The sequence below is a fragment of the Lontra canadensis genome, unplaced genomic scaffold, assembly GCF_010015895.1.
Source record: "Lontra canadensis isolate GAN:19392208 unplaced genomic scaffold, GSC_riverotter_1.0 scaffold59, whole genome shotgun sequence".
In the NCBI taxonomy this organism is placed as follows: domain Eukaryota; kingdom Metazoa; phylum Chordata; class Mammalia; order Carnivora; family Mustelidae; genus Lontra; species Lontra canadensis.
The window spans coordinates 9,178,019-9,204,444 of NW_022631053.1; the positions used below are offsets into that span (position 1 = coordinate 9,178,019).

The 26,426-nt window shown below is 36.6% G+C and overlaps 1 protein-coding gene across 1 annotated transcript in view; it reads left to right on the forward strand.

Annotated features, from left to right (window-relative positions):
• NELL2 (neural EGFL like 2) overlaps positions 1-26,426 on the forward strand; it is a 398,788-nt gene that overhangs the window by 191,235 nt on the left and 181,127 nt on the right. The window contains exons 12-13 of the mRNA XM_032876521.1: positions 16,842-16,933; positions 21,196-21,298. Of these exons, the coding sequence (XP_032732412.1) occupies positions 16,842-16,933; positions 21,196-21,298 (195 nt within the window). The remainder of the gene's footprint in view (positions 1-16,841; positions 16,934-21,195; positions 21,299-26,426) is intronic.

The window sequence follows — 26,426 nt, forward strand, 5'->3', positions numbered from 1 at the left end:
TAATAGTAGCAGCTGGTTCCTGTGACATGTTATTGAGTCCCTCAGCAGTTGGTCCATATTTTCATCTTAATTTGTAGTTGGTCATACATTTCTTTGTAGCCATCCTTTTGTCCTTTTTGTCCTCATTTGTATCTGGGTTTTAATTAGATTGTTTGGGCCTAGAGAGCAAGAATTCTGTTTTGGTTGAGTACCAAGAGAGGATATGCAGAGTTGGAGAGGAAGACTTCATTTAATAATTTAATGACAATATGGAATTAATGAAGAGCAAAACCCATGTATAAGAACCAGCGCAAGAATGGGAGAAAGATTATCTGTGGGCATTGCACATTTAATGCTGCTGGTTGGTCACAATTGTTATGCAGCCAGATGTCAGTGCTCTAAGGGTTTGATTCATGTATTTCTTATGAAGGATTGTTACAGAGCAATAGGAACTATGGGCCACAAAACAATCATAGAAAAATAGGTGATGTAGAATTAAAAATAACAGGAGTCTCAGGGATATCTTCCATGAAAAACTAGAAAGGTTTATGGAAAGAGTGGTCAAACAAATACTGAGTCTCTCTATTAAAGAGACAATTTTATCAACAGAACAAACAGATGTTTTGTTATTATATCTAATTATTGATTGTGAACTAAATGTGCACTTGTTGGAACGATTTGATTGTCCCAATTATTAGCATGGCCAATACTGCTGTATTCTCAGCGGTTATGCATGAGCAAGAAAACAGTTTAGCAGGTAATACCTGGGAGATGTAGACTAATATAAAATAGTAAAAGAGTGGGTATGCTTTCCATTAAACAAAGCAATGGTACTCTGAAAAATTAGAAAATAATTTTAATACAGCATGGGTATTTTAGAATTTTTAAATATTTTTATAAAATAAAAAATAGCTCTAAAAATTTTGATAAAAGTCTGAATAACTAAAAAATAATTCTACAATTTTAGATAATAAATTACAGCATTAAAAATAAAGCGTGACAGTAAATCTGGTAAATGGGTGGATAGGTATATAGAATAATTATATTATGATACTAATTTATGATAGTAATTTAAATGTATGAATTTGATCAAGTAAATTAGGGAAGTTTTCTATTACTTTTAATAAAGATTAATTTTATGCTTAAATAGATAAGTTTGAAGTCAGTATTAAATTATATATCATTTTTCTCTTAACTTCATTGGGAGGGCTTCTGGGGGTATCAGTCAGTTGGGTATCTGACTCTTGATTTTGGCTCAGGTCATGGTTTCTGGGTCCCTGAATTGAGCCTGGCATTGAGCTCCACACTCAGTGCAGAGTCTGCTTAGTAGTCTCTCTCTTCCTCTCCCTCTGCCTCTATCCCCCCTTGCAAACTAACGAACTAAATAAATAAATAAAATTTAAAAAAAAAAAGGGGGCGCCTGGGTGGCTCAGTGGGTTGGGCCGCTGCCTTCGGCTCAGGTCGTGATATCAGGGTCCTGGGATCGAGCCCCGTATCGGGCTCTCTGCTCGGCGGGGAGCCTGCTTCCTCCTCTCTCTCTGCCTGCCTCTCTGCCTGCTTGTGATCTCTCTCTGTCAAATAAATAAATAAAATCTTAAAAAACAAACAAACAAACAAACAAACAAACAAACAAAAAAAACTTTGTGGGAGTGGGAGACTAACTGTAAATGAGACATTTATTGATTTTATAATTAATTTTTATATAAAATTGTTGTATTCAAATAAGCTTTGTAAAATATTGGCAATAAGAATAATTAATTTAAAAGTTTCCATTATCTGATGACAATTAGCCTGGATTAATTTTTAGGGGTAGACATTTGGGGGTGACTTCTCTTCTGGTCTCTCTTTGACTACTACTGAATCTGTCAGAAACTCAGTCCAGCAAAGACTGGCTTAACTAAGAAAATATCTGTGTAAGACATCAGCGTTATCACTCTTTTGTTTAAATAGGGCTGACCATAGCATATATTTGATATTGAATACTACTTAGTATGTACCTTGCACTTTAGAGGTCTCGAATATTTGTTTTTTTCTTATAACATCTAGGCACTGTGGATTCTATAGGAGTCAAGATTTTCTTTGTTTATTTAGCAACCCTTAATAGAGTTGTCTGCTTCTATTTGTTTATTTGCTTGTTTGTTTGGATTGAGTTCTTATTTTTAATTTGGTTGATTTAAATTTTTTTATTGATTAATCTGAACTTTAAGGTTTCTTCATTTCATCAACTGGGTGTTTATATTCTTCTGTTTTCAATCAATTAAAAAGATGAAAGTGGTGAATGAAATTTCCCATTTTAGGTAGAGGAAGACTAAGTTATTTGAATCAGCCATTTCTGGAAGCAACTAAGGGGGATACAAATATTTAAAAATAGATAAATAAATAATATTTATTTTTTCATCTAAAAGTTGAAAAAATAGCAAGATTACCAGACAAAAATGAAGAGAAACCCAAAAAAAGAGAACACAGTGAAGCAAACAATCAGTGAAGCTGCTTTTGTTGTGAGAAACTATTCATTCTCAGAAATTTTGAGCTTTCCTTTTTATGGCCTTATGGGGCAAAGGGGACAGATGTAAAAGCCAAGCATATATAGAAGGTACATGTATACAGAAAACCCAATAAACTGGCATTCCAAATGGCTGTACCTTTGGGAGATGACACCTGTGCTACACTCTGGTTAGTTAGGGGCCTCAAGCTATGGATTTACTTTAAGGTCATATTATACATTTGGTAAAAGAAAATGAACCTCCCTTCTGAAGTAATAATCTACCTTCATCCTAGACTTCAAGTTATTCTTAGAAATATTTTTTCAAGTACTACTAGACACTGAAGGAAACAAAACACCAAGAATAAGAACTTGAAGCAACAATAGATAACAAAAACAGACTGCAAAAATGTCAGATTAGAATTAACAAACATTTAATACAGTGCAATTATGCACAGTATATTTAAAGAAATAACAGGTAAATCTGGGTTTACCTTCAGGGAACAGTAAAATAAGATAACTAATTTGAAAAGGAAAGAAAGAAACAGAAACTCCAAAAATGGAAAATACAACTGGGAAAAAAATACAGCCTCAAAAGATGGACTCAACAGCAGAGTAAACAGAGACACATAGAATTAGTGAGCTGGAAAATACACCATAAATTATCTAAAAGCCAGAACAAAAGCATTTAAAAATATGGAATATACTGAAGAGAACAAAGAAGATAGGGAGGATGTAGGAGAATGTTTATATACATTTCATGTAAGTCCCAAGAATAGAAGGGAGGAGAAATGGCTAAGAATTTTCTGGAACTGATAAAAGACACCAATCTGCAGATTCAAATACCTCAATGAATCACACAGAAGATAAGTAAAGATAAATCCTTATTTAGATACAATAATTAGAAAATTGAAGACAAAGAGAAAAATCTAAAAAGGAGACAATATTTATTTCAAGGAAGTAATGAACAGACTGATCACACTTTTTTTTTTTTTTAAGATCCTTTTTTTTAGAGCAGCTTGAAGTTCACAACCAAATGGAGAGGAAGGTACAGAGATTTCCCATATACCCCCATACCCCTACAAATGCACATATTCCCCCATTATCATCATCACTAATCTGAATGGTACATTTGTTACCAAAGATAAACCTACATTGACACATCATAATCACCCAAAACCTGTGGTTTACCTTAGGGTTCACTGTTAGTGTTGTACAATCTGGTGGTTTGGGCAATGTTTAATGACATATATTCATCTTTACCATACGGAGTATTTTCACTGCCCTAAACAGTGCTCTGCCTATTCATTAATCACCCCCAAGCCCATGGCAATCACTGACCTTTTTTATTGTCCCCATAGTTTTGCCTTTTCCAGAATGTAATATGTTTGGAATCATACAGTATATAGCCTTTTCAGATTGGCTTGTTTCACTTAGCAATATGAATTTAAGGTTTCTTTATGTCTTTTCATGGCTTAACAGCTCATTTCTTTATTGTTTTTAAAGATTGATTTATTTATTTGAGAGAGAGTGATATCACGCACACATGAGGGGAGGGACAGAGGGAGAGAAACTTCAGGCAGACTCCCCACTGAGCACGGAGCCCAACGTGGGATTCAGTCCTGTGACCCATGAGAATATGACCTGAACCAAAACCAAGAGTCAGACACTTAACTGACTGAGCCACTCAGAGGCCCCAATAGCTCATTTCTTTTTGCACTGACAGTATTCCATTATCTGGATATACAGTTGTTTCTCCATTCACCTACTGAAGGATGATACCTTGGTTGCTTCCAAGTTTTGGCAGTTATGAATAAAGCTCCTAAAAGCTGTGTTGAGGTTTTTGTATGGACATAAATTTTCAACTACTTTAGCTAAATGCCAAGGAGAGTACTTGCTGGATATTATGATAAGAGTATGTTTGGTTTTGTAAGAAACTGCTGAACTGTCTTCCCAAGTGGCTGTACCATTTTGATTTCCCACCAGCAGTGCATGAAAATTCTGGTTGCTTCACATCCTTGCCAACATTTGGTGTTACCAGTGTTCTGGATCTTGGCCATTCTCACAGGTGTGTAGTGCTATCTCATTGTTTTAATTTGCACTTCCCTGATGGCATGTGATGTGGTGCATCTCTTATGTTTATTTGACATCTGCATATCTTCTTTGGCCCATTTTAAAATCAGATTGTTTTCCTATAGTTGAGTTTTAAGAGTTCTTTTTCTATTTTGTGTAACACTGCTTTATCAGATGTGTCTTCTTCCAGTGTCTGTGGCTTGTCTTTTAATACTCTTGACATTTTCTTTTCAGAGAAGAATTTTTAAATTTTAGTTAAGTTCTGCTATCAATGCTATCTTTCATGAATCTTGCCTTTGGTGTTGTATTCATAGTATTTTAATGAGTTATTTTAAATTTTAATTTTAAATAAATGAATTTTAAACGAGTTTTTAAAAGATTTTATTTATTTGACCGAGATCACAAGTAGGCAGAGAGGCAGGCTGATAGGGAGGGGGAAGCAGGCTCCCCACTGAGCAGAGAGCCCGATGCAGGGCTCGATCCCAGGACCCCGGGATCATGACCTGAGCCGAAGGCAGAGGCTTTTTAACCCACTGAGCCACACAGGTGCCCCTTAAATGAATTATAAAAATACATTAATAACATTATAGTATGGTCAGGAGCAAAATGTGTTAAATGTGCAAAAATGTGTTACTGAGTGAGTGTAGGAGAAAATGGAATGATGAAAAAATATTAAATCCTAAATAAGTTATAAAAGGGGAGAAAAAAAAGTGCAGGCAGGGAAAGAGAAAGCACAAAATAAGACAGGAGTTTAAAAATTAAATATATCAGTTATTACACTAAATGTAAATGGGCTAAACAATCAATTTTAAAAGAAAATATTGAAACTGAGTTAATGAAATTCCACTTCATACCATTTAAAAGATGTGCATCTAAAGCATAGGAATATAGAAAGGTTAAAACTGAAAGGACAGTAAAAGCCCTGGAAAAGAAAGCTGGCTTCTCCTGATTAATATCACACAAAGTAGACTTCAAGGCAAAAAGTATTACTAGAGTTACTTCATAATGATAAAATTTCAAATCACAAGGAAGACTTAGCAATTTAAATTTGTATATCCCTAATAATATAGCCTTAACATATATGATACAGAATTGACAGAACTACAAGGAAGGATAGATGAATCCATAGTCAGAATGAAGTTGCAGCAATTGACAGAATATAAACACACACAACTATCATTAGGGATACAGAGCACTTGAATATAATTAACAATCCAAGCCTGATAAACATATATAGGCCATTATGCTCCCAAAATACAGGTTACATATTCCTGTAAGCATCCATACAGCATTTAAAATATTGAATATACTGGATAATGACGTTCATCTCAACCACTTTCAAAGAATTAAAATTATAATGACGTTCATCTCAACTACTTTCAAAGAATTAAAATTATAGAGGATATACTGTCTGACCACACTGCAAATGTCTAGAATTCAGTAACAATAGATAAGTAGAAAATTCCATGCTGAAATTCATTCAGTTTCTTAAATAGGCCAAGTTAATTTACACCTTTGCCTGGAATTTTTTTTTTTTTTTTTTTTTTGCCCCTGTCATTCTTTCCCATGTTAGCTCCTCTCAGCCTTTGGTCTCAACTAAAATTTCATCTCCTCCCAGAAGTATTCTCTGATTTATCCAAAATGACCTCCTAGTTATTAAGTACCTTGGATTTGCTTGTTTTCTTTACTTAGTGTTACCTGTAGTTATTTTTTATTTGCCTGGTTAGTTGTCCTTGAGTTGCCTCTATATTGCAGATTCTGTGAGGGCAAGGTCAATGCCTGTTGACTGCTGTGTTCCCAGTCCTTAGCGCTGCCTGACAAATAGTAACTACTCAAGAGGTATTTACTGAGTGAGAGGATAAGAAGGAACATTTCCATAATTTACTTCTTCATAAATGATGGTAAGGAGGAATACAGCAATAAACATGATAGCATCTTTGAAGTCATGAAATATTATAGGAAGCCCTTTCACTTCTTAATGTCAGAAGCTTTTGAGAGGAGTGTAACCAGATTTTGACATATTATTATGAGAAGTGTTAAGTTTGGGGATAATTTAATTCTTATTTCCAGACTTAATGTAGTTAACATTTTAACCTCAATGTTTCATTTAGCATAGCTGTAGAAAATTTTACTTAATTAGCCCCCTACGGGGGGGGGGGGGGGGGAGCAATTGTCCGAAAATAGAAAAAAGTGCTGTATTTCAACAAATATTTTGTTTCAAAATACAAGCACAGCTGTATTTAATTAGGCTCAATTTCCAGTCTTACAGTGCACTTGAATTTTGTCTCCCTTTCAGCCTCTGTCATCCCCACCATCTTCTTTATCCTATCCCTTATCCTCCAGTTTCATGACTTTTATTGCTTTTTTTGAAATTATAAACATTAGTAAGTTATTCAGAAGTTAAGAAAAACCACTGGAAATAGAGCTGTAGGTGTATGATGTTATCCTTAATTATAGTGTAAGAATAAAATAGTTTTGGCCAGATTCTTACAATAACAGCCTATGAGTCATTCTCTGATTTTGTCCAGGATGGAGATTTATGTTAAAAAGCTCACTAAATTGACGGGTTGGATTAATCAAAAGTACCACTGTACTTTTGAATCACCTGGATGTTCTTAAAAACCACTGATGCCGAACGAAGCCCCTCTCCTTAGAGACTCTGATTTAATTGGTCTGGGTTCTCCCGGTTGGTATTTTCAATAGTCTTCTTAGGTGATTCTTACATGCAAGCAGGATTAATAATCAGTGATCTACAGCTTTGCTACTCAAAGTGTGATCACTGGTCTAGCTGCATCTGTAACACTTGGAGGCTGATTAGACATGCAGAATCTCAGATCTACCGAATCAGGATTTTCATTTAAATAGGATCTCCAGGTGAATTGAGAAGCACTCATCTAAGATTTCCATTGGCTCTATTAAAAAATTTTTAAAAAGCTCTCAACTGAATTGAGGCTAAGCCTGTACACTTAACGTTCCCACAATATGATTTTCATGCTAACCAAGAGGTAGTTGTTGTTCCCAAATCTGTTTATGTCACTTGTATTTGTCTTGCAATTGTAATGTTATTGAATTGCTGTAAGTACATATATACGATGTAAACCAGTGAAATATGAATGTGAAAAGAAATACTTTTTTAAAATAAAAATTGAGTAGAGTGCTTTGAAAAACACTGATAAAATCAAACTGCTAAAAAACATACTCTTGAATTAGATGTCAGCAAAACAACTTAAAATGTTGTGGAATCGAATTAGAATGAGCCCTCTTTAGATTGCTTGGCAAGTATCTACCTTAGTCCACTTAAAAACAATTAGAAATGGTAGGCGACCCTATGTTTTAGTTATATATAACCAAGTATGCAATAAGGCATAATCAATGAATCCATACTAAAGAAAAGTGTACTTCAAAACCTTGTTGAGTAAGTATGGATTTTTGTTTTGAATTAAAATGTTTAAGTACATATTTATTATTGTCTATGATTTCTACTTTAACTGATTTTTTTCAAACAATGGACCAGATAACTCTCTAAATAACATAGGCGAAAAAGCCTTCTACTGAATATCTATGTGACTGTCCCATTTAAATGTTAATTGTATTTTTCTCTTTCCTAGTTCTTTTTTCTCTGCATAACAAAAATAGCTTGCAAGCTTAGCTATACCTGGGCAGCTTTAAAAAAATAGACCCAGGTCCGACACTTAGAGATTCTTTTTAATTGGTCTGGCATACAGAGTTTTAATGTTCTTCAAGTGATTTTAATATGCATCCACAGTTGAGAACTGTTGGCCTAACAGGTTGGGAGCATTTAAATTGGTTATAAAATCAATGTATAATAAATCAGTTCCAGCTTATATAGGTATCCTGAGTAGATGCCCATTAGGATTCAGGTATACTAAGCATATTGTTACAAGCATTATTCTATTTTATTCTCTGAATATATCATGAATACTCTTACCCCAACTTAATTCATATTAAAGTATTTTAGTACTCATTTTCAGATGCTCCTCTTCTGTGGAGCATTTCCAGTTCAACTCTTGTAAGGCATTGTTCTTCCTTTCTGTTCCCATACTACCTCTCAGTTGTATGTGGTTACTTGTGTGTGTGGTCATCTGTTTCCAATGCTTGGCTGAATCCTCCTGGGAGGCAGCAAGGCACCTGCCTATTACAACAACTGGTGGACAGTAGGTTATCAAAACTGCTCCCCTTGTCCACTGGGTGTTGCAACTCTTCCTGCAAAACACTTTATGACCTCATTTTGTTTCCCTGGTTTAACTTTTTGTTGCTTTCTGCTTTCCTTTTCTCCTTCTCCATCCCAAGTACACTTTTTAATGTTTCTGTCCTCTGCTGCTTCCTCTGCTCCCACCTCCCTCCTCATTGTGCTGCCCTTTCTGCATGTCTGATACACGGAGCTGGCTCCCTTTGACCTTGAGGTTCTTCTAGTCCCTTGGCTCATATTCCTTGCATTATGGAAGGATTCATTAGTGTATCTCTCAGAAAACTGCATTTAAATATGTCCTCCTAAGAGGCCTACCCTCCCCCAACACTTTCCTCTTTGTTTTGTATGTACACAAGTGGTTATTTTATTTTATTTTTTTAGATTGTATTTTATTTTTCCGGTGTTCCAAGATTCATTGTTTATGCACTGCACCCAGTGCTCCATGCAGTATGTGCCCTCCATAATACCCACCACCAGGCTTACCTTCCCACCTGCCCCCATCCCCTCCAAAACCCTCAGGTTGTTTCTCAGAGTCCACAGTCTCTCACGGTTTGTCTCCCCCTCTGATTCCCCCAATTCACTTTTCCTTTCCTTCTCCTAATGTCTACAAGAGGTTGTTTTAAAACTACACCATCACTGTTTCAGGGTCTTTACTTGTAATCTCTTAATTGAGCACAGATGCGTGGTTTATAATGCAAAGGGTCCTGCTTTATAATACACAAAGCATTATATGTTCAACATCTCCACACTATAATATCAAAACAACCTGTATCTAAAAGGTGCTAGTCATTTGGAAAGAAGTTTTCCAAAAGTTAAACCAGAGGTTAGGTGTTCAAGTTTTGACTAGGTTCACTGGATTTTTAGTGGTAAGAAAAGATATACAGAAGGACTGTCAGATGAATTTCTAGTCCTGGCTTTGAAACTGACAATGTGTGAAATTTTCCTTATTATAGTTTACATTATGTTTTCTTTGTAAAATGATAAAACCTGTTGCCTCATGTGTATTCATACTGTCATTTTAATAGCATGCATGTATTGACACAAATGCTGTATTTTTCTCCAATTCTTTATCTCCGCTCATTAAATTTATTTTTCTCATCCTCAGAAGATTAAATGAATTGGTCACATTTTTTAAAGACTCCATTGTATGGTATGTAAGCCAGGATCAAGAATAAGGCCAGTGATAGAAAGGTAGCTAAATCAAGTGAATTCTAGAATATATCTTACTTGCCATTTAAATTGGTAAAATTAAAATAAATCAGGGGAAAAAACGCACTGACTCTTTCCTTCCACCTACGCACTTGGCCTTTGTCTGTTATCCTCGAAATATCCATTTCCTGTTTTCCCAGTATATAACCCTGTAACCCAAAGGCTGATTTGGGCAGGGTGTTAGAATTTTTGCTTTTGTTCTATTCTGATAGTTATTTTTATCCTTCTTTGCTTCCTAACCCCTTACTACTGCTAGATTTATGGTGTTACGGGGCCGTTCTCTTTTTGGAAGAATAGGCTACTGACCTAAATTAAGACCCCCTAGGAGAAGCACTCTTTGGTCCTTTAGAAGCCCAAGGACATGATATATATAAAATGGGACAGGAGGGTTGCACATCTACTCTCATGATCTCATTTCCTAAACTCTAATATTAGCTTTGCAAACAACTAAATTCCCAAACAATTAATGAGATTTAGTTAAAGGAAGTGGTCGTGTATAATTAATGAATTCGTGAATTATTTAAACTCTCTGAAATTCTGATCCTTTTAAATAGCATTGGCTCATAAAAATTGGCTTTCTGGGGCACCTGGGTGGCTCAGTGGGTTAAAGCCTCTGCCTTTGGCTCTGGTCATGATCCTAGGGTCCTGGGATTGAGCCCCACATTGGGCTCTTTGCTCAGCAGGGAGCCTGCTTCCTCCTCTCTCTCTGCCTGCCTCTCTGCCTACTTGTGATCTCTGTCTGTCAAATAAATAAATTAAAAAAAAAAAGAATTACTTATAAAAAAAAATTGGCTTTCTGTAGAGGAGGGAGAAGTTTTGCCATCAAATTGTCCAAGCTGACTTCTGTTGTACATGGTACCTTGTATTATTCATGTTAATAAGTTACTGCTGTAGCAAGAGCTGGTATTTTTCTTTCATTAGCTGATCAGCAAACCCGCTCCCATTTTAGGCACTTCGGCTCTGCTGCAGTGAAGTAAGCTGCCGTTTTACAAAAAGGGCCAAATATTTCTGTGAGACTCAATTTAGAGAATCTTTATAAGAGGCAAAATCAAAGGATAAGGCCAAATATAAAGAGAAATGTGCAGATCAAAGAGGTCCAATTCACTTGTTTTTGGGCTTTTCATCAAACAGTAAGCTGGAGGAGAATTTACCAAAAAATTCAGCAAACCTTTAGAGTTTATTATGCACAGCCAGGGCTTGGTGCTGAATAAGATCCGAAGACAAATAAGACACTGTCCCCGTCTTCATATAGGAAAGATGACAAAAGTACATAACTAACTCGAGAAGAAAAGGAAAAATGTGTTTAGTGCTCTAATAGAGATTCAAGCATTATAGAAGAGGGAAAAATTAATTTTAGCAGCTAGTGCACAAGACTTTTATTTTAACTATATTGTTAAGAACTGACTCCAAGTGAGTCCAGATTACTAAAAAACATCATAGACTGAGAAAGTGCAGCATGGCTGATTGGAGTCTTTTAAGAATACCAAAACAATTTTAGATTTTATTTTTGCTTGACTCCACAGAATCTTAGCCTGCCTCTTGAACGCATTTATTGTACTTTCTTTTTAAATAGCTATAATAAAATATAAATATACATAATTACAGTTAATGGGATATTTTCTCACCCAACAGCTTTGATTGGTATATCACTAACAAATAAGTATCATGTTGGCCCAGAATATAATAACTGCCATTGTACGTAGATGTTTAAGACCTCCCAGAGGAAATTGAGATATCGAAGAAGACCGCGTAAGAACCACTACTATCTATAAATCTGCCCTTAATAGACAGCCTAAACAGTCTAAAGATCATGGATACCTGGTGTTTTCAAAGAGGATTTTAAAGAAATAATAAATCCCATTTCTCACCTAAGTGGATTATAGTGGTTTTCTTTTTGGTATCTGTAACTTTTAATTTTGTTTTAGATTATTTTTAAAGGTGCTGATACCAACTGGGAGGTTTAAAGTAGACTCCTACATTTCATCTGACAATGAAAAGGAAAAGCAAGGAAATGCTTAGAAGGGAAATATGATATATCCTTTCATTTTTTATACTCTAAAATATTTTTTTATGTAGATTTGGATGATTCTACAAAGGTTTGGAGAAGTTGATTTAAATCTCCTTAGGGGGACCAGCATTTTCTATCTCTGTATTAATGACCAGTAAGTTGAGATTTTAATGTGTAACTTAGGACTTCTAGAGTTTTACTGGCTTCTTTCACTTACCCAGTTCTCAGTCTGTGTACCAGTTCTTGTCTTCTTGTTTCTTGTTAATTTTTTTTTTTTAAGATCTTATTTGTTTATTTGTCAAAGAGAGAGAAAAAGAGAGAGAGAGAGAGCATGCGCACAAGCAGGCAGAGGTGGAGAGAGAAACAGTCTCCCCGCCGAGCAAGGAGCCCGATGCCGGACTCAATCCCAGCACCCTGGGATCATGACCTGAGCTGAAGGCAGCGGCTTAACCAACTGAGCCACTGAGGCCTCCCTCATGTTAATTGTTAAAGTGGGCAGGAGGTAAAGTGAAAATAATTCACATTAATTGCTTTTGTAGATTCTCTCACCATTATTGTGCTAGTGATGATGTAATTAGTGATGTTTAATATAGCCTTGGTAAAACATATGTACCATTTGTTACATCATCCCATTGACTTTCCCCGAGTTCTAATTAATGTCCCCAGCTATGGCTGAAGAAGCTACACATGGGACAGTTCTGGGTGACATAATTCACATAAACCATGATATGAATGGTATTCCCTTGGATTATGCAAACAGCAGCATATACCAGAGTCATAGTCAATATGCATTTGAAACTGGTTAATATTAATAACTTCACAGTAGTTGGAGTGTATTCATTGGGGCACAGCTTCTTAGTCTGAAAAGTGAGAAGCCTATGTGAATAAATTAATATCAATCTTCCTCCAAAATTCTTATCCTAAAAATATGCATGTAATATACTCAGTAAGCATTTATCATAGGTATTTGAAAATGTAGACTTGTTGATATAATTCTTCTCTAAGCTGGTAAATAATTTGGGGCATAGAAATCCAGAGTTATGTCATAAGAAACTTAATGCTTTCGTATACACATGCGCGTGAACACACACACACACACACACACACACACCCAAAGCTAGGAAAGAATGCAGCTTCTATGAGCAGGTGAATGCAATTGAATTAAAGAAGAAATCAATACAGCAAAACGATTATTCCTTTGTTGTTTTGTGGAGGAAATGATTTCTTTTACTTTATATTCTACTGGGGAGGAGTAAGCAGGCAGATACATTTCAGTTAGGGAATTCTAGAGGTTGGTTGGTTTGTTTGTTTTTGCAGTATTGTCGTAGCCACAGGGTTATTGTCTCTGAGCCTTTGTCTCTAATACTTGCAGGGGCTGGCCTTGATTAAAGTCTAGGCAAGGGACTTACGTGCTTTCCCCCCTCTGTTTTGACACATCATTTCTCCTAGCTTGGTTCCTGCATCTTGCCTTCTGCTTGCCTATGGACCTTATTTTGATTAGCCACCTCATTTTTCCTTAAAGTGTATCTGCATTTTTTAAATGTCTCAGTATTTCCTCTTCAAATTTATTTGCTCTCTGTTCCACTTTCTCATGCTTTTCTAAGCAGCCTATTCATATAAACTCTTCATGGTTTAAAATGATTTACTATGATAGCCCCTTGTGCTGGGCACCTCTCTATCGCACTTCCATTCCCTCTCCTTCTCTGCCCTTTTCTCTGCCCCAGGAGACTGATGGATCACCCCGGTCTCCTTGCCAACAAGCTTTGGAAAGGCTTTGCCAATGGGAGGTCCTGTCAGGAAATTAGAAGTCAGGAGGAGAGAGCCTTGGCCATGTTTTTTCCCTGTTCCTTCTCTGTGTTGCTCTGTGTTTCTGGCAGTAGCTGTGTCTTTCCTGATTATGGTTCCCTCTAGGCACTGCTTCCCCATAACCCAGACTCTTATGGGGCTCCAGTAAAACCATTTCCTGTCCTTATTCCTTAGCCCTTTGGTGCTGATGACTTCCCACTATGGTGCTGATGAGCCAGAGCCTGGGTCCTTCTCCAGCCTGTTTGTTTCCTTTTGTCCCCTCAGGGAAGTTCACCACTTAGTCCCCTGTGTTTGCATATAACTAATGAATTTGGATGAGTCTGACTGCCCCACTACATAGGGAGGGCATGCATCATGTCTCATTCGTCTCTGGATTTTACTTACCTAGCACACTATCTGACATATAATAGGAGCCCAGAATACATACATGTTAAATGTATTAATAAATTAATATGACTTTTATTCTTTCAACTTATTCCTAAGTTCTAGGGACTTCCTAATGGTATTTTCAGGATTCCTTGTAGTATTTTTAGTGATGATTATAGATTTTCTAAGTTTCTTTATATTTTTTAAAAGATTTTATATACTTATTTGAGAGAGAGCACAAGCACAAGCAGGGTGAGGGGCAAAGGGAGAAGCAAGCCTTCTGCTGAACAGGGAGCCCAATATGGGGCTTGATCTCAGTACCCTGGGATCATGACCTGAGCCAAAGGCAGATGCTTAACCAACTGAGCCTTCCAGGTGCCAATTTCCAGTTCTAATTTCATAGAAAATTAGAAAAACAATTTTCTAAGTTTCTTAACATTTTCCACTTAAGAGCCTAGGGAAGATACATCCTGGTAGCCTTACTAGGTATTGGGGATAAGCCTCAGGATTATGGAAATCACAGCAACTGATCAATAAAAAACAAGACAAAAATCACTCACGTTGGGTTCTCCCTAAGCCAAGTTCACCGTATTTGTGCTCATTGTTTGAAAGGAAATGAAGCAATTGTGATCTCATTCGCTTTTGTGCTTTCTCCCTCTGCCAAGCTCCATTTGGTGCCCTATTGTCCCACAAGTTGCCTATTTGAGTCTTTTGAATTAGGAGTTTAAAACAGAAGCTCCTTCTGCTCTGCCTGAATATTAAATTATCATAAGACTTTGTATAAGGAGAAATTACCCTTGTATTTATTACAGTTTCCTTTCCCGTCTAAGACTTGGAATATCAGGTCTTTTCAATATACCCTTGGACTTGAAGAGGCTGCAGTTATCAAGTCATATAATAAAGTAGCCTTCGATACCTTTGAATGGCAAGTGCTGTGGAGAAGTTAAGAAGGTTTTATTTATTCGTATTATAAAATGTGGTACTTATTAAGTATCACTGAACACACAATGTGTCAGAACTTGGTGTTTTGAGAACACTGGATTACTGAACCTCATAAGTGAGGTTTATGTAAAAATGCATGTTGGACAGATATATTTTATAATCAATCATGTTCTCTAAATGCACATGCTATTTTAATTCATAATATGACAGATAGTATGCAACTGACACATCCATAGTTTCATTTTGAATATTGATAAGTACATAACCTGTACCCAGCTTTAAAGTAATATAATTTATGCAAGTATGTTGTATTCTTTTCTGGCAAGCTCCAAAAATTTAAAATCAGTTCACCAGTGATATGTATTCTGTAGTGAAATTTGTTAAAAAAAGCTGAGTAAAAGATCATTGAAGGATGACATTTTAACAACATGCATGCTTTCCATTATTTAAGTGTGTAGCTTTTAAATAATTGGTTAATTATTCAGTGAAGATGTAAGTTGGCTTATGTTTTAAATATGAATATTTGTACAACTATGTGTACGTTTAATAGTAATAAAAATTATGTAATATCTTTGTTACCAATTATTAGAGGGAACCTGGTACTTTTTTCAGTAATGATAAAAATAGTATTTATTAAAGCAAAGTACTAAGATAACTTGGTACTTTTGAAAGTTATGGGAATATGTGAATTCTGCAGAGGGAAAAACTTTCTTCAAATTCACACAAAGGAATTAGAGGAAAATGTACACATCCATTTTGTAAAGTCTGTATGATTAAAATTAAAAATTGGGTTTAGTAAACAAGGCTAACAAACTGCTTGAATGTTTTCTTACCAGATCATCACTTCCACTGCTCGTTTTCTAGATGCTAAGGAGTTCCAAAGCATCCACAATATCGAGTGCCTTTTCAAAACAAACAAACAAACAAACAAAATATAAAGTTGCAAAAACAAAAGTTAGTTCAGTCTTAAAAAAGGTCACTAAACCAGAGGGGGATTTTGAAGGTTAAGTTTCTTAGGCTGGGGGTAGCTATCTCTGGTTAGGTGATGAGTCAGCATGGGGAGTGTGAACCCTTCACTTCAAAACAGGCAATTTCTGTTGGCAAAATGTTTATGTAATTGAAACTGTTTTGAAAGTCTCAAAAATTATCTGATGATTTCTATGTATTTTCACTAATTAAAAATGTTTTCCTATCAAACCTGAAGTTCTATTTTAAAATTTTAGTTGGTGATAGAAACAGGCCCAGATTAAGATTTTTTTCAGCATCCTAACTAGGGTACCCTAATCCACATGTATTTACAAGTTACATAGCGCTAACATTTTCATGTATGTACTGAAGTGAAAATAGCTTCTTTCGAATTTTTGTTTTTAAAATTCTGTAATGGTATGTAAAAAAATGCACTTTTTTCATATTTGTGTTGCCTTGATTGGTAGCTGCTCCAGGCACCTGCTTAATATGCCCTAAATGCAATGTCATCTAGTAGGCAAGTCATCTGAAAGTCTGCTCATTGGCACAACTTTTTTAGAGTCCATTTGTGACTTCTCATTGTCCTCACCCTTTTTATACCTTATTTTACTCCCAGACCTTAATGGGCCTAACAATAACTGGATCCTATATGTGCCTTATGTTAGACTGAATTTAGGTTTATGGCTAATCAGACACTTTGAAAAGGCTTAAGACCATGCAAAATGAATCTGAACACCTCCCAATAATTTTTCCTAAAGGAAAATTAAAAATACATTTATATGTATTTTTTTATTCCACAGCAATATGCCAATTTCAAGGACGGACCTACTTTGAAGGAGAGAGAAATACAGTGTATTCTTCCTCTGGAGTATGTGTTCTCTATGAGTGCAAGGTAAGGAAACTCTTCATGGGTCATTCAGAATTCTTTATTATGCAAACAGTAACTATTTCTTTAAAACGTCACACTTGTAATACCTTTAAAACATTTAAGGCAAAGAAAAATTAGAAGATCTTAATTATAATTCAAAGAGAAATTCCCATTAATGTTTTTAAATATGTAAATTAATGGCTGTAATTTCCCCAATAAATAAAATACTGTTTTGTCCAATTAAAGTTTTATGAAGTTGTCTTATTTTTCCACTTAAACTAACTCCTGTGAAGAAAATTTAGATAAAGTTAGACTCAGCCTGTTGTCACTTAACTGTTTTCTACCCATGTGACAAATATCATTCAGTTCAGTGGAAAATCATAAAAGTGACCTAATAAAAATTAGGTGTTGGATGGAGATGAGACTGATACTATTATTAATCCCTTTGGTAAAAATATTTTAAATGATTTGAAGGGAAATTCTTTATAAATTTACTGCGGTCTCCTTAAGTATGCTTCAGAAGCAGAGGTGAGTGTTTTTATCTCTGCTGCTTGACCTGCTAAGTGAAAAAGTAAATATGTTTCATAAAACTTTTCATTTTTGCCCTTTACAAACTATATTTCTTGACCATAATGTGATATTGCAAGCCATATTCTATCTGAGGAAAACGCTGCATATAAGGTTTCTGCTTTAGAGTTCCCTTTACATTTGATCCTTTTCTCTTTAAATGCCTTCTCTTTAAATGGTTTTTGGGGATGATTTAGTATGCATAGATTATGTAGAAAAGGAAGATGCTGCCAGCATGACCCATAAATTGTGAGCATTTATGTGATTTTTCAGTATTAGGGAAAGGAAAATCCTAAGAATTTTGCCACAATAAATTGGAAGAAGCCAGCTCTACACTTCATGCATCGTAGGTTGGAAGTCCTTTGGGATAAGCAAGGAGGAAACGTCAGAGAGGCAAGACCGTGACAGATTTGGTTTCTAGAATATGAGAGGTCTGATGTCTTCAAGCCCATTATAAAATATTCAAGCTGCTTCTTCAGGCTTTAAGTCAGCTTTCCTATAGTGCCGGTCACCATCTTAAAGACAAGGGAGCGAAGTACAGGGACATTAACATGAATTCCCGAACCTGTATTTCAGGATGGATTGTCCCCTGCCAGCACCCTATACCACCACTGTTTTGAGTGAAGTAGGTCCCACTATAAATGTAAGGATTGAAAGACCTAGGGTGAGGTCTAGTAACTCCAAATTAAGAAAAGGGAATCAGAGGAAAGCTACTTCAAGGAAGGTGGAAAACTTTTGTCAGCTGGTTTCTAACTTTGAAATACCAGTTCTAATTTTAAATATCTTGAGGGCATTTGGAATTTCCCAGTGGTTATGTGTATGCATGTATTGTGTGGTGTGTGTGTGTGTGTGTGTGTGTGTGTGTGTGTGTGTGTATGCTTTTCATCTGACCAGTGTGTCTCATAACACTGATAATTATGGCTTAGAAATTTATTGGAACAGTTGCCTATTTGATTGTAAGATAGCTATTAAATGATTTCATTTTTAAATGGGTTATGGGGCACCTGGGTGGCTCATTTGTTAAGCATCTGCCTTCGGCTCAGGTCATGATCCCAGGGTCTAGGGGATCGAGGCCTGCATCAGGCACCCTGCTCTGCAGGAAGCCTGTGTCTCCTTCTTCCACTACCCCTGCTTGTGTTCCCTCTCTTGTTCTGTCTTTCTTTCTCTGTCAAATAAATAAATAAAGTCTTTTTTTAAAAAAATGGGTTAGAGAGAAGTCTGTACGTAGACAACTCTGAAAGTGCCTACCCTCTGAAAGTAAATATCGAATGAATGAACAAATGTTCCTTATTTACTCAAATAAAAGGCATCATTGCCTCTCCAGTGCTCTGCTGTCCAATAGAAATATGTAAGCCACAAATAATAATTTTTTATTGGGATAATTTTTCTATATTTAACCCAATATATGCAAAATATTATCATTTTAACATGTAATCAACATGAAATGCTTAAAGAACTATTACACATTCTATTGTCACAGTAATCCTTCAAAATCTTGACTATATTTCTGTTTACAGTATTCAGGAGCTCCATGTAGCTAGTGGCTATTGGTTGTACAACACAGCTGTACCAGATTATCTTAAGTTTTTGGAGTTCTTTATTTATTTTAGAAAAAGAGAGAGAGAGAGAGAGAGCATGCAAGAGTGGGGGAAGGGCAGATGGAGAAGGAGAGAGAATCTTAAGCATTGTCTGTGCTGAGTCTGGAACACCACGAGGGGCTCGATCTCACAATCCTGAGATCATGACCTGAACTAAATCAAGAGTGGGACACTCAACCGACTGCACCACTCAGGCACCCCAGACTAAATTCTTGACGTTAAGAACTTTCGTTGTTTCACGTCCCTTCAGGCCCCATAGTTTCTGTATTTATACCTTTACATAACTGACAGCTCTCTTGAGCTTTTATTTCCTGGGCTGTGGACACTAGTCCTTCATTGCTCCTTTATTTTCACTTTTGTGGCCTTGAAAGTTTGTCCTGGGGGTATGTGACTTCAATAGTGACACTGGAAAACACCCCCGTTCTGAAGATAAGATTACCAAACTGGATAGTATTGTCAAACCAAAGGAAGACTAACATTTGACTCCACTATAGCCATGCCTCCTATCACTCATTTTTCTTTAGGTGTAGTTGACATACACTATTTTACTAGTTCCACGTGTACAACCTAGGGATTCGACAATTACATACATTATGGAATGCTCACGATGACAAGTGTAGTTATCATCTGTTACCATACGATGTTACTATAATTTTATTGATGTATTCCCTATGCTCTATTTTTCACCCTTTTAATTTATTTAGTTTGTAAATGGAAATTTGTACCTCTTAATCTCCTTTACCTATTTTACCCATCCCCTCCCCTTTCTGGCAACCACCAGTTTGTTTTCTGTATTTATGAGTCTATTTCTGTTTTTGTTCCTTTTTGTTTTTTAGATGCACATGTAAGTGAAACTGTATGGTATTTGTCTGTTTTGGTCTGACATTTCACTTAGTATTATATATCCATCCATGTTGTCACAAATGGTAACATTTCATTTCTTTTTTATGGCTAAGTAATATTTCATTGTCTGTTTGTCTCACATCTTCCTTATCCATTCATCTCTCAATGGACACTTAGTTTGCTTCCATATCTTGGCTATTGTAAGTAATGCTTCAGTAAGCATCAGGGTGCCTGTGTCTTTTTGAGTTAGTGTTTGGGGTTTGTTTGTTTGTTTGTTTGTTTTTGAGAAAAAACCCAGAAGTAGAATTATAGGATTGTATGGTCCTGCCACTTTTTTTCTTTTTTTTTTAAAGATTTTATTTATTTATTTGACAGATATCACAAGTAGGCAGAGAGGCAGGCAGAGAGAGAGGAGGAAGCAGGCTCCCCGCTGGGCAGAGAGCCCGATGCGGGGCCCAATCCCAGAACCCCGGAAGCACGACCTGAGCCTAAGGCAGAGGCTTTAACCCACTGAGCCACCCAGGCGGCCCCTGCCACTTTTTTGATAGGATCATCTTCAAACCATTATATTCTCTTTCCTGTAGATACTCCAGGAAGATGGAAATGTTGAAATGAGTACTTCTTCCAAAAAAGTAGTCCTTAATAGAAAAGAGACCTAAAAATATAAGCTTTAGAGTGGTGTTAAAATGGAAGCCTACAAATTCCAACATTTTATTACTTATATGCTGCTCTAGTTAATGACCCTTGTTCTTAAGAAATAGGAGGTTGACAGTATAGAAGCCAACCAATCCTGCCTTCATTTCCTTTTGGGTTTTGGGAGAGATTCCCTAATATTCCTTATCAGAATCACCTGTCAGAATCTCTTCATAATAGCCTAGAAAATTTTGAAATGAGAATGTTTTAAAAGGCTTTGTTTTTATCTATTGTTTTTTTCAAAGTGAGCCATTGATCTAATTCAAGCTGTATTTGTGCCACAGTTGTCATCTTGATGTACAAATACATTATAAAACTAAAAGAATTTTTCAGGATTCCCTCATTGTTGGGCAAATTATTTATATGGCTGCAATGTGTTATGCTCCGATCCCTGCTGGTCCATTATAAAGACTTTCCAGTTATGATCTAATGTCATTTTGTGAATGAGCCAATGACCTATGCAAAGGATCTCAGGAGAAAATTTTTCTCTTATGGACCAAGAACCTTCCCAGATGCTGGATCTAGGAACTTCTTAGTGTACCCTAATTCAGAGGTTTGAAAGATTTACTTTCTGTTGTCTAATAGGACCAAACCATGAAGCTGGTTGAAAGTTCAGGCTGTCCGGCTTTGGAATGTCCAGAATCTCATCAGATTACCTTGTCTCATAGCTGTTGCAAAGTGTGTAAAGGTAAGACTTTTTGGTAAAGTAAGATTTATGTGCATGAGTCATTGTTGGAGTCTAGTTTAACTGACACGAAATAATTTTTATAAGCAAGTTATTTCCAAAGAATAACAGTATTTTCTTAAAGGCTTACCTATGTGGGTAGCTAGTCACAGAATATTTATTATAGTTTTTGAATTAAAATCAAGATGTTTCCATGCATTTTTGCTATGTATGTCAAGCCCTGGGTCTGTAAAGTTCTCTCTGTGTGCTCATTCTGAGTCAGCATGACTCTGCTGAAGAAATTGACACAGCAGTGCTGAGTTATCTTTTTGGTTTCTTTTTCCTTTTGTGTGTGTGTATGTGTGTGTGTGTGTGTGTGTGTGTGTGTGACTTTCATTCCTCTTTTGTTTGTTTTGGAATTGACTTTGTATAAATTTCATTTTGATTTTCAGATTCCTCTCTTCTCAATTCCACTCTCTTACTCATAGGCTTCTGTACTTCTGAGAAGACTGAGGCCATCAGCCATGCATCCCTCATTCTGTGTTTCCTCTGTGATGATAGGCCTAGGACTAATAAGTAGAAGGGACTTAGAATTTTTGTTTAATATAGGAAAACAGTAAAATTTGAGCCATTCACAAATGCAGTGGGTTGCCTCAGGAGGCAGTGAATTTCCCATCACTGTTTGTTCTAAAACTTTGTATTTTATTATAGATTGAAACATTAAACAAAAGGATTAATTATGTGGAACTCTTTAAGATCCCTACCCATCACAGGACTATATGTGCCTTTCTGTACATGTCTTCCTAGATTTGTGATGGGGTTTTGTCTCTGTAACCCCATAAGCTGAAAATATCGTTAAGTCAAAAATGCATTTAAGGGGCGCCTGGGTGGCTCTGGGGCACCTGGGTGGCTCAGTGGGTTAAAGCCTCTGCCTTCGGCTCAGGTCGTGATCCCAGGGTCCTGGGATCAAGCCCTGCATCAGGCTCTCTGCTTAGCATGGAGCCTGCTTCCCTTCCTCTCTCTCTGTCTGCCTCTCTGCCTACCTGTGATCTCTGTCTGTCAAATAAATAATTAAAACCTTTAAATAAAAATGCATTTAATACATCTAACCTATCAAACATCATGGCTTAGCCTAGTCTACCATCAGTGTCCTCAGAACACTTGTAGGCATACCTTATTTTATTATGCTTTGCTTTATTGTGCTTTGTAGATACTGTGTTTTTACAAATTGAATGTTCGGAGCAACCCTGTGTCAAGAGAGTCTATTGGCTCCATTTTCCAAGAGCATCTGCTCTCTTCATGTCTGTGTTTGGAAAACCTCACAATATTTCAAAATTTGTCATTATTGTTACAATGGTTACAGTGATCTGTGATCAGTGATTACAACTCACTGAAAGCTCAACTGATGGCTAGTACTTTTTACCAAGGCATTCTTAAATTTAGGTGTGTACATTTTTTAAACATAATTATATTGTGTAATTAATTGACTACAATATAGCTTTAGACTATAGGCTACAACATAACTTTTATCTGCACTAGGAAACCAAAAACTTATTTGACTTTTTTAATTGCAATTTTTGCTCTATTGTGGTGCCTAGAACTAAACACGCAATATCTCTGGGGTCTGCCTGTATATGAGCTTACACTTGGGCAAAGTCCTCTAGCACCAAACCTATTTTATAGTAAGTTGTTGACTATCTCATGCAATTTATGAGATGCTGTAATGAGAGTGAACAAAAGAATGGGTTGTGTGGGTACAGAGTGGTTGTAAGTGTACCAATTGTTTACCCTCTGGGAGCTGTGGTTCACTGCCCCTGCCCAGCCTCAGGAGAGAGGCTTATACTACCTATCATTAGTCCAAGAAGAGATCCAAATTTGAAGTACAGTTTTCTACTGAATGCCTAGAGCTTTTGTTTGTTGTTAAGGTGAAAAATTGTAAGTCAAATCATCTTAAGTCAGGATTTGTCAGTATTCTGTTGAAATTATTGTTTGTGACTCGGTCTCCTTTGTTGGACTTGACACCTTGGGAGCAGGGTTAGGTCTTTATAGTCATCTCAACATCTTTAACACCTCCTGTTGCACCTGAGATGTCATAGATGCTCGTAACTGATATAGTTGGTTCTATGTAACAAACTGCCCTAAATGAGCTACTAACAGTTGAATAATGGCTTTAGGGAGGTGCAGAGGAGAACTTAAATGGGGGGGAAAAAAGTAAGAAAAAGAAACTTCATAAAAGAACATTCTATTTAATTCTAGTCCATGAAAAGTAGACGTAAGATCCCCCTCCCATTTTTAACAGGATGGTGCAGTTTTGTTTTGTTCTTTTTCGCTCTTTCTTCCATCCGTTCAATTAAGAGTTTTAAAATCCCAGTTCTGTGAAAGATGCTTTGGGAATTTCAAAGTGGTTTAAGACTTGGCCTGCCCTTCAAGGAGCTTTCAAAGGAAAGGAACTAAGGAATATTGCTAGAAAGGATTGTATCAAATAGACAGATACAAAGGCCATCTTAGTTTTCACATTCACCATGCCCGAGCCAGTGCCTTGTATAGAGCATGTGTGGAATTGGATATGAATCAAGAATGCACATTCCATTTATTTGATTTGAGAACTGCACTCAGTCTGCAGCTTAGCTAGTGTTCCTTTGGCAACCAAAGTTTGGCTAAACCAGTGCTTCTCAAGTTTAAATGTACATACTGATAACCTAGGGATCTTATTAAAATGTAGATCCTAAGTCAGTAGGTCTGGGGTCCAACCAAAAACCCTGCATATCTGATAAGCTTCGTGGTGATGCTGATGCTACTGGCCAGTGGGACCACTCTTTGATTTGTTAGCTATTGCTGTGTGACACTCTGTCACAAAGCTCAGTGGTTATTTATTTATTTTTTTAAGATTTTATTTATTTATTTAAAAGGGAACACAAGCAGTGGGGGGTGGGAGAGGGCTGAGCAAGGAGCCCGATGCGGGGCTCAATCCCAGGACCCTGGGATCAAGACCTGAGCCGAAGTCAGATGCTTAGTGACTGAGCCACCCAGGCGCCCCAAGCTTAGTAGTTTAAAACAGCAGTTTCATTACATATTGCAATATTGTGTGTCAGGAATTTAGACAGGTGATTCTTCTGCTCCACACAGTGGTAAGTGGGGTCACTCAGCTGGACTGGGCTAGAAGTTTCAAGATGGCCTCATAAGCTAGGCTTCTCAGTAGGGGTGACAAGAAGGCGGATACATCTGAAACTCTCTCCCCTGCACAGAATCTCAGGACTTCTCCCTGTGACCTGTCCATGAGGTTGGTGATCAGACTCCTTAAATGGTGGTTGGGGGCTCTTAAAGACCAGGCCTGAAACTGACATAGCATCACTTTTCCCAGATTGCTCTGGTCAAAAGAGTTGTAAACAAACCTACATTCGAGAGGAATGGGAGGAATAGACCCCAACATGATAGAAGTGTTGAAAATTTGCGGCCATCTTTAATCCCCTGGAAGTGTTCAGGAACTACTTAGAGATTAGCAAGGTGAATATCATAGAAACGACACAAGGTTGGCCAAGACAAGATTTGAGTAAGTAGCTGAGAGAGGGCCCTTCAGATATCAAGAGAAGCCTTGATAACATCCATTTATTTTTAAAAGAGCTTTGATATATTTAAAAAAAAAAAAAGTAAGATAAGAAACGAAAAAGCTAGCTACAAAAATTGTCTTATATTTAAATTGTTTGTAGTTTCAAGAATTAATGTGTTTACACAGCACACTCAGAATATAGTGATGACATATACTGTCACCTACACCCCCCCCACCCCGAGATTCTGGTAGAATTGCTAGGAGATGGAGCCATGATATCCCCATTAAAAAACAAAATGAACAAACAAAAAACTCTCTGTAGAGTTTTTACACAGGCCAGATTGAGAACTACCAACTTAGATAATACTGGAACTGAAATTGGACAAATTGTTCTTGAAACATTTAGCACCATTTATAATCAAGACTGCTTTATTTCTGATTTCAAATATCTAGAATAAACAAATGAGTTTCCTGGCATTCTGGTGTTTAAACTAAAAAAAGTCAAGTTCTTGAGGCTTCAATTTTGAGTTAACACCTACATCTATGTTGTGACAAATGCATTTGTAATATAATTGGCCTCCAGCTTCCGGTCTGTCTGCATAATGCTAAGGATGATATGTTCGTATCTTAAAAACTAAGTTCTTCAAAAACGGTTATTAAATATTCCCTGAGGGCAGAGCGTGAGAAGAAAGTGTTGACTTTTCCACCAGAGGTTCAACCTGTGCTGGAAACGAAGCTGAGCAATGAAATAAGGCCCCAAATCTCTAGGCACCAAATCTAATCCAACCAAGACTATTTTCTAGGTAATCTGCAGCTGGCTATCTTGTGTCATAGTAGCTCAGAAGCAGTGTAGCAGGAATGTGCTTTGTTCATGTTTGAGAGCCCCTTTAAGGAAGCTTATAACAAATTACAACATGACAGAGACTCAGTGATACAGTGAGGACTCTGACTTAGAAAGATTTTATATGATAGAGTTTTCGTATCTGTAGCCCTTCCCTTGTCCTCATCCATGCAACTCCTTTCTCTGCTTATAATCAGTAAGTCCTATTCGTGGATGCCCTGCATTAATTTATTTTTCTAAAATATTTTATTTATTTATTTGAGAGAGAGAAAGCGAGATAGCGAGAGAGAAAGTGTGACCAGTAAGTAGGGAGAGGGAGAAGCAGACTCCTCGCTGAGCAGAAGGCAGACGCTTAACTGACTGAGCCACCCAGGCGCCCTTGCCCCACTTTAATTTAGCATCGATTTCATCCTGTCCTATAATTATAAGTATAATTATAATTGACATCTATATGTAGAATGTTCAGTGGGTATAGATTATTTTCTCTCAACTTCTGGATAATCCATAGTTTTCCACATTATTCATTAATACCTTCATGATTTTGGTTATTTGTGTATTACTTATAACATTATTTAATCGTTTATAACACTGTTAGTTGCTCATTTTTAAAAAGACTTAGTTTCATTCCAAATAATTCTAGTCACAAAATAATGGCATTGTTTGTTAGATTCATCATTTTAATTTTTATTTTTAATTTTTTTTTAAAGATTTTATTCATTTGACAGAGAGAGACACAGTGAGAGAAGGAACACAAGCAGGGGGAG